The 9,595-nt window shown below is 36.2% G+C and overlaps 1 protein-coding gene across 2 annotated transcripts in view; it reads left to right on the top strand.

Annotated features, from left to right (window-relative positions):
• The window catches only part of LOC107746210 (sorting nexin-17-like), a 32,570-nt gene that overhangs the window by 6,298 nt on the left and 16,677 nt on the right, over window positions 1-9,595 (top strand). For both annotated transcript variants that reach the window (XM_016560346.1, XM_016560336.1), the window contains exons 4-6: window positions 2,349-2,413; window positions 3,958-4,068; window positions 6,321-6,411. In XM_016560346.1, coding sequence (XP_016415832.1) covers window positions 2,349-2,413; window positions 3,958-4,068; window positions 6,321-6,411 — 267 coding nt within the window. The remainder of the gene's footprint in view (window positions 1-2,348; window positions 2,414-3,957; window positions 4,069-6,320; window positions 6,412-9,595) is intronic.

Raw genomic sequence — 9,595 nt, 5'->3', positions numbered from 1 at the left:
GAATGAAGCCAATTGGCAATCCAAAAAAAAAAAAAAAACGTCCCACTCAAATTTCCTGTTTCGTCAGGAAATGCAACACTGGATGTTCATCAGCCTTCATATGGGGTCAGATGGTCTTGTAATTTCTGCTCTTCCTGAAGAGGACGGAGCTTTTTAATGTTCTACATCAGTGCTTCCCCAACCTTTTTTTTTAGTCGTGACACCCTTTGGAAATTTTAACAAATTTGTGGCACCCTACAAAATTAATTTTGTCACAATACTTGAATTTCTAAATTCGATATGATACCTTGAAATATATAAATATTCGGTGCAGCAGGGAAGAACTGCAGAATATACTGTAATACAGATATTTTTTATATTATTAAATTTTTTGTCCATCAATGGTGGCAATCAATAGGCTAATTTCTAATGAAGAGACCAATGTATATGACAGATTTTCATGTAGGCTTTTATTTATATGTATACATTGTTTAATTACCATTATAACTAGCTATCTCACAAATTTTTGCTCACTCTGTGTATTTTTGATTTTACAGTGGGGTAATTTTGGTGCAGTAGCACAAGATAGCTTGATTTCAAACTTTGAATTGAATAAAAAATGACAAGTAAGCAGTCAGTAATAAAATAAGAACAAATAATAGCACAAAAAATAATAACGATGCAAATGAAATAAATAGCTTTTTAGTTTTTCAGGTAGGTCTAACAGTAGGGCTATTAAGAGATTTAGTTGTTGTTGTTTTTTTACCAATTATATCCAAATAATGTTTAGTCCTAGAAAGCTATTATTATCAGAACACGTGAGCATAACATAGTGGTTAGCAGATCAATGAATGAGAGGGCAGCATTACCAGAGTTGCCTATATACCACACCATGTTACATTAGGGCTATTGCAAACAGAAACAATACTGTACTACATAGATGTTTCCTGTCGGCTTGATTTTTGAGTGGACTTTGCTGTTCCGATGAGCATGAACGGTATATGAGTGGAGCGCTCACGTGGGCCGTGAGCAACTGAGCGGAGCGTACACGCATTGAGCGGGATAATATGCAGAGTGTCACACCACATGAAAGTGAAACTTGAGCGGTGAACTAATTTTCGGCAGCCGGAATTTCGGTGCATGTCTAATTATTGGCGATATCAGAAATGGATATTATACAATAGATGCTTTTTTGAACATTTTAGCAATTTAAAAATCTTAAAAAAAAAATTTTTTACACGGCACCCCGGTTGGGAAACACTTCTACATTGTCATTCATGTTAGCAAAACATCAGTCACGCTGTATAAAAGAGGGCCACCAGTGTTGTACAGCATTGAGGATTTTGCCATGCATGTGGTTTAACAGGTTTTCTCCACACAAAAGGAAATCAGCAGTGCTGGCAGCACCAAGAGCCATTTGCTCTAATCCATTCCAGCACTGGCTCTTTCCATCGAACAAGCTAAGCCTTGTTGAGCTTATTTGCTCACAGTCTGGAGCTGCTCTTGGCTGGGGCTCCCTTCAGTTACATCACTGAGAAACATGGTTATGGAAAATTAACTGACACAAACACACAAGCTGTTCAGAGTGAATATTTCGTCAGTTTGTGCTAATGCCTTGCGGTTGTTTGCTTGTGTGCTATAATAGAAGTAAAAATAAACATTATAGTTTATGTTGGTCTGTTTGCCTCCAGATTTTTTATTTATTTAAACTAAGGTTATTATCAGTCAGGGAGGCATGGTGGTATTTTTAAAGAAAAGGCTGCATTGTATACCAGATTAGTTTATGTTTACATGATTTTGACAAATTTTTGAAACATTGAGGTTTACATTATGGTTCAGTTGAGACACAAAAAAACATTCTCACTATCATTCAACAAACTTTCCCAGAGGAAATTGGTACCTTGAACCTTTTACAGCATTGATGTATTCTATTTGTTTAAGTGAATTGTTTTGTAGATTTGTTTTGATTATCTTTTTTCTATTTACTAACTGTTGCAAAATTTTGTTTATTTATCTGATGGTAAAGTTTTGCTACTTAAACTGTAATAGCGTTTTTACAGTAATTTCTTTCAAAATCTCCAAACTTTTGAATGGTAGTGTAAATGTTTAATTTAATGTTTATTTTTATTCATTATATATTGTGTAATTGTATGTGTTTCTTTCCACAAATAGCATGCTATTGTGATATAAGAGTAAACTTGTAAAAACAATTGCCCCTATAAGTGGCTTCAGTTTGTTTAAATACATGATTATATTAGCTTGCATTGTTGCTGAATATGTTTATCAAAAAAAGTAGCTACTTTGGAGTAGGTTGTCAAGTTGCAAGTTTTGATACCTTTAATGAAGAGCTTTTTATTTTCTCCCTGCAGTGCGTCAGGACCCCATTCTGGGATCCAGTGAGATGTTCAACAGCTTTTTGAGAAAAGCTCAACAGGTAGAATTTCTATACTCTTTTTAGTTAGTAAAAAAATGTTTAACTATTTATAATAATTCAGTAATTATCATAATTGCAAATCTAGTATATTAATTGCAATTTTAAATATTGTAACATACATGTGTACAGATCCAGAACCTATAATGAAAAATAGAACTAAAGTAGGTTTTCCTTTCCATGTTCAAAAATGTCCTTGCCATTTTTCTGCCTCATTAGCCTCTATATTTGCCTTTAACAATCAACATTTGCATAATTTCTGTTATGTCTTCAACCTTATGGTGTCTAAATATAGAAGTGACTCAGTTGTCTGTCATAAAACCCTAAAAATTTTAATCTGCCTTCCTCCACCCTGCCAAAAATGTTAGGGGAAAAAAGCCATTTCTTAAGGCCATTAATGGCAGAATGACACAAACACAAATTTCCGTTATGTTTTATTTAGTTTTTAGTAAATACAAAGGTGATGTTGACATTTGTAACTATGGCAACGTCCGCTCAGAGACCGCAACGCGACCACCGCCTCAACTGCACAAAACGCTTACACTACAAGAGAAAGCGGCAGCCGCGCGGCGATTTCACCGCTTGCCGCGTCCCGTGTGAAAGGGCCTTTAGTCATCCAATAAAAGGGTCAAACACTGGTGGGTCTGATTTATCTCATTTCCTTTTAACCTTAGACCGCATAAACACATTTCATTACACCAAATACACGAAAGAATGTTTTTTTAGCAACGTCATATGACCCCTTTAAGATATACTCATGCGCATTGAGTGAAGAACTGGTTAATGTGCCTCTCTGTTCACTTCCTTACATTCCAGTACCATCCTGTACTACATTTGTTGTCTGAATCACATAGATTGCATTCATTCTTCTGGAATTTCATTCCCCACCCCACATAGATATTGGCAATTTTGCAGTCAGATCCCGTCCGTCCCCCCTGCTGCCCATCAGAGAGCAGTCTTCAGGAACAGAATAGGAGATTAGACTTGGCCTTGCGTTTTCATTTTCCAATCTCTGCAAAGATCAGCTGCTGCTCTGAGACCCTCTGCCTCAGTGGGAGATGAAAAATGCAGGAAGAGGGGTGGGGGGGAAAGATGAATTTGCAAAAAGCAGAAGATAGGACAGTGAAAGAACAGTGACGCTACTTTTTATCCATAAAACAGTCAGCAATGTGGTGTTTTGACTCTTGTTTTGACCTATTACCAAATCATTTATTTTCTCTAGGCATGTATATCTTGCGATTAAGCCTGAATCTATACAGTAAATCACACAACTCAAAACATTACATTTGTTCTAAAATGAAAGCGTCCTCTGACGTGAAAGCTGGAATACACAGGAAATGAAACTGCTCTGACTGTGGTTTTTTTCTGTTCTGTGCTCTTGGAGTGAGTGAAAGGGTGTGATTTAATGTTATCAGTACTGCATGTTCATCAGAATATTCTGAGATCAGCTGAATCTGACAGGAAGCATTGGAAGTTGAATTAGAGTTCAGCACGAAGGTGTTTTCCCAAACCCTTTTAAAGAGCATCACTGTTTGTCTATGCTGTAGGAGACCCAGCAGATCCCCACTGAGGAGGTGCAGCTGGAAATCTACCTATCCAATGGCCAGAAGGTCAAAGTCAACATCCTCACATCTGACCAGACCGAAGATGTTCTAGAGGTGAGAATGCTGTTTTGTTACTGTTTCCAAAGCACACATCTGCATCGTGTTCTCAAAGCCGATCATCACTGCCAGGTTTATGCCTTTGTCATTTTGAATAGTAATGTCTGTGGTTTACTGACACCTTTCATTGTAATTGTGAGCTAGCATGAATATTTCTAATTCTAAACTAATTCATATGGCCAAGGCCAGAAATACATAAAAACAGGACATACACATTTTTCTTTGATTTTTACAAGTAAAGGATTTATATTTGTTAGGGCCTTTAAACACTCATTTGTTTATTGCTCAGCAACAGGTGTAGTCTTATGATACAAACCAAACCAGTATTGTTTTGCCACAATTTAAATGTGATTTCTAGCTATTATTGCAAATTTTCTTTGTGAAGAAAACATAACATTTGATTAAAAAATAAATAAATAAAATTTATATGTGTGAACATTAAATAATTTAAAAATATATAATGTATAAATTATACATTTATAGCAAGATTTAGTTTTTCAATTTTAAATGTAAATACAAAATTATAAATGAAAAGTGTGGCCAAAGTGGTTTCATTATTCAATTACAAATTTGTATTTTTGCAAATGAGATGTGTCTTTGTCCAGTGTCTTTTTTATATACACTACCGTTTAAAAGTTTTATTTATATATATATATATATATATATATAATGTATGTGTATATATATGTATATTTAATTGAAGTGAATATTTTTATTATTGATCAAGTGTGACAATAAATACATTTATAATTTTCAAGGATTTACTGCCATTCTGAAAAAAATTTAATCAGTTTTCAGAGTATTGGTGATGAAAATTCAGCTTTGTCATCATAGGAATAAATTACATTTTAAAATATATTCAAATAGAAAGCAGTTATTATAAGTAATAATATTTCAGAAAATGACTCTTTTTACTGTATATTTGATCAAATACATGCATGAAACGTTTAGAAGACAAAATAGAACATTAACTACAAGTCTAAAAATTGAGATTAATCACGATTAATCATTATTTAAATTCATCCACACTTTTAATATAGACTTTATTCCTTTTTAAATGTAATGAATCATACAATATGTGTTGTACTTGGGCCCAATCCCAATTATATTTTATACCCCTTCCCCTTCCCCTCCCCCTCCGCCTACCACTTCCCCTTGTCCCTTGAAACAGAGTGTCAAGGGGACACTAATTTGGGCAAAGAGCACTAATGACTTGGTTAAGACTTGAAGCTAAAAGTTGAGGACTTGCAACTCGACTTGGACTTGTCTGTCTTGACTCGAGGCTTGACTCGAGAATTGAATGCAAAGACTCGAGACTTACTTGTGACTTGCAAAACAACGACTTGGTCACACCTCTGCCCCTACCCCTTCACGTGAACGCGTGAAAACGGAGGGGTAGGGGAAAGGGGAAGGGGAAAGGGGAAGGGCTAAGGGGTAGAATTGGGATTGGGCCTTAGTCTGTGTTAAAAAAAAAAAGAACACAAATCATGTGTTTCTTCACTGACTCTTCACTTAGACCTGCTCTCCAATCAGCAAACACATATTTGAGCCTGGGTTTTAAGGGCTTTAAGGAGCTCTTTGCGGATCATAGCTTTCCCATGTGCACCACACAGAGTCATGGCTGATCCAAGCTCTCATTAAAATGCACCCTGCACCCATATTCAGCTTTCTGCTGCGTTATTCAAGCACACTGATGACCCAAAGTACCCTTTAGCACCTGATGAAAGCAAGAAAGTCAAGTGCTACACATAAAACGGCATAAACATAGTGAAGTGTAATCTGATCATGGGATCTGCTTGGATGTAATGTTTAACACCTCAAACACAACACTTCCGAAGCACTTTTAAAAGTGTGGGCACAAAAAGAAAAGCTGGTATTTTTAAAAATGACACAGCATAAATAGTAAGGAAACACAGAATGGAATATGAAGTGTAAAACACTTCATTAGGGAGGAGGAAACGTTAAGACGGTAAGATCATTATTGGGTTAAATGTACCTAAGTTCGTTTTCTCTGAAGAGAAAATCTGTCCAATAAAAGCATGGCAATGTAGCAAGGACAATTACTTGTCTTAATTCACATAGAGACATAATTTATCAAGCTTATGTTTAATGACGTGTGTGCTTTGCCTGTGAATACATGTGCATATCTTGTGAATTGGTTTGCAGTAATCTCTTGTTGAACAATAAACAAACTCTTGTTGGTAATAATGAGTGCAGTGTAGATTAATGATGCTTAATGTCTTCATCAGGCTGTGGCCTCAAAGCTTGACCTTCCTGATGAGCTGGTGGGATATTTCAGCCTCTTCCTGGTTCAGGAGAGGGAGGATGGGGGCTGTACGTGTGAGTATAACATTTGACATTTTTTATTTTAAGACCGTTTTAACATTTGGTAGAAATCTGTTGGCATAAGATGTGACCTGCTGGCTTTAGCTTTAGTGGTTTGGCTGTTAGTAAATGGTATCTAAAAGTCAACATACTTCCTCTGGACTGAATGTCAATGCAGTCCTGGCAGCTCAAAAGAGAAGTCTGTGTTCTGTTGAGATGGCCGCCCACTCTTCTCAAAAGTAAACTGAGGTCAAGTAGATTAAACTTTGGTCAAGCTGTTGTTGGCATGGCACACACAGCTCTGCTGTAGGCCTGTAGTGCATGTTAGACAAACATTATTATTATTATTGCTCATACTGGGTTAGGGATTGTACTAAACCCAAACCATAAGTATTAAATGTGGTGTGTAACCCGCCCCATACTCTTTCAGCTTTAGAAATGGATGATGCCTCAAATCATGCACCCTGAGATTATAAGTTAATAATTTACATGCATCCTTATGTTTCTCTGATGTCATGGACACATGACATGCAGGTAAAAATTTTATTTTTTTATTTTTCTTATTTTGATACATCACGCGTTTTAGGAACCCAGTCAATTGTAATAATAATAATACAATTGTTTTATTGTTGTTGTTACCTCTAAATAAAAAAAGGAACTACTGTTATAATGTAGTTGTACTGTAACAGTGTTATTTTAGTATCATTGAGACACTGTTATAGTTTTAATTCATATTTAGAATTCTTTTTATTTTTGTATTTTCCATATAACTTTTTTTTGAAGTATGTAATACTAATATAAGTTTTATTAATTTATATTTCAGTTTTAGTTATTTTAGTGTTTAAGTGTGTGTATATATATATATATATATATATTCAGTTAACGTTTATTTTATTTATGACTTTTTTTTAGATTTTAGTTTTAGTTTACTATAATAACCCAGTACTGCACAATAAAAAAGATCATTCTAATTAATTTTATTTTACACTGCAACTTACACTACTAATATTTATGTATTAAATTCTTTACTGCCAAACGTTAAAACCTCAAGCTTTTACTATAGTGACATAATGTCTGTTAATTAAGTTGACAACAGGTTTATAAATTCCTTTTGTTACAAATATGATAAAATGCTGAAAACTTTGGAAAAAAATTGCAAACCCTATTCTAAGCAGTAAGGCATTGGAAAACAGAGGCCTGAGCCTTATCAAGGGACCAGTTACTTTGGAGGGTTGGCCTTTTTTGACTTGGGTCAATAAGAAAGTACCCAGAAACTGCATAGCAACATCTTTATGGGCTTTGTGTTAAAACATCAAATTAGAAGTTAGAACTCGGAGAAGGAAAAAACTACTGCATTATATTTGCCTAGAGGTTGAGAAACAACATGAAACAATGGTGCATTAGAAATAGATGCTTTTCTCCTTGTTCTGTTATAAACAATGTTTGTTGAGACGTTGCTGGCAGGAGTAAATGCAACAACAGCAGTATTCTAATTGTTTGATTGATTGCGTATGGACTGAAATGCCCTGTGCAGAGAAATATTACTTGCTCCATCTGAAATTAAACCGATTATACACTCACTGTGAGGAGTTGTTTGCTTGAGATACTATTTAATAATATTCTGGCTTCAAGTGCCTTTTCGAATGACATGTATCATTTTTCTATTAACACCCCCTAGGGACAAGATAATAGTATTTCCTGAGTCCAGATTCTTTCACTGCATGTTATTAGTTTGGTGCACAGGGCAAATGAATCTATAAAAAATAGGCTTTTTTTCTCAATTGTTTTGTTTCCAATTCTGCCGTCATCGTGTTACGGAATTGAACATCTATCAAAGGATGAACCCCTAGGAGAGCAGTAGAGTTATTGGAAGTGGAATTGTTTTTTTTTGTTTTTTTTTTTACTTCACAGACTTGGTTCCAGTTCTTGAAACTTAAGGGCATCTCTTTTCTGATTTTATGCAGATGTCTGGCAGTCGCTCTCCTTGTCTGGATGTAATGTTGTCATTTTGTTTGTGGAACTTTCCATGTCTACTTTTGTATTTGTAGGAAACTTTTTCCTCGTCGAAGCAGAGACCAGGAGACGTTGGGATATCTTTCATACAGAAGTTACTCTTTATTGAGGACTCGCTGTGCGTCGCTGCAGTCATCCAAGTCTAACTAAGGCAGTGATGCATTGTAGTTTATATACATTTAGGGGGCAGTGCTTAGAAATGGAGACAAAGCACCTGGGTGACGCCCTTAAACAAAGCATGCAAATGAAGTACAGGAATCAGCCCGACACCGGTATTTTCCCAGCCTTGATCTCATCAGCATAACAGTGTCATTCAAATGCATAGGTGCTAATCCAATCAGTCTGACAGTCCTAATCCAATCAGCATAACTACTCAAAGACTGGGGCAGAGGCACCAAGAGCCATTACAAACAAAAGGTGATAGTTCTCAGTAATCTGGTTCATTTGACTAACAATAAGAGAACAGGAACAGACAGGAACCTCTTGCTACACTTTGCTTAAGATAATCATTTGTCTGATGTAATTTACCTTAAATGCTAAATACAATGTACTTCACCTTAGTTTTTCATGTGATGCTATGTCAGAACATAGGATCAGCATATTTTAAACAGATTCTTAAAAATTTGTAATCCCACAGTAGCAATGGCTTTGATACGATCAGCAGACAGTTTTATTGTACCTTGCGACAATTCATGTCCGAGGTAATCCACCCTCCTCTGAACCCACTGAAGCTTTTCTCTTGATGCCTTGAACCCAGCTTCCGCCAGGATGTTGCAGACGATGCTGGAGGCAGCAGCACACTGGTCCGCAGAGGCACCAGTAACGAGGATGTCGTCCGCGTATTGTAGCAGACAGGTATCAGGAGGGAGTTGAGCATCCACTAACGTTGCGTGCACTACGGCGGCGAACACAGCCGGAGAATCTCTCAGGCCCTGAGGCAATCTAGACCAGCTAAGTTGAGCATGGTCAAAGGTGAAGGCGAACAGCGGCTGCGAGACAGGATCTACAGGAATGGAAAAGAATGCAGAGCATAGATCAATAACTGTGAAATAGGCATGTGAACTAGGAATAGAATTAAGTATTGTGTGCACATCAGGTACAATAGGAGCCAATGGTTTAATTATGTCATTAATCTTTCTAAGATCCTGTGTAAATCCCCACGCACCATTCGCTTTTCTTATTGGAT

Source organism: Sinocyclocheilus rhinocerous, unplaced genomic scaffold, assembly GCF_001515625.1.
Source record: "Sinocyclocheilus rhinocerous isolate Xijiao unplaced genomic scaffold, SAMN03320098_v1.1 scaffold40, whole genome shotgun sequence".
NCBI classification, from domain to species: Eukaryota; Metazoa; Chordata; class Actinopteri; order Cypriniformes; family Cyprinidae; genus Sinocyclocheilus; species Sinocyclocheilus rhinocerous.
This window is presented reverse-complemented; position numbering and strand designations above follow the sequence as displayed.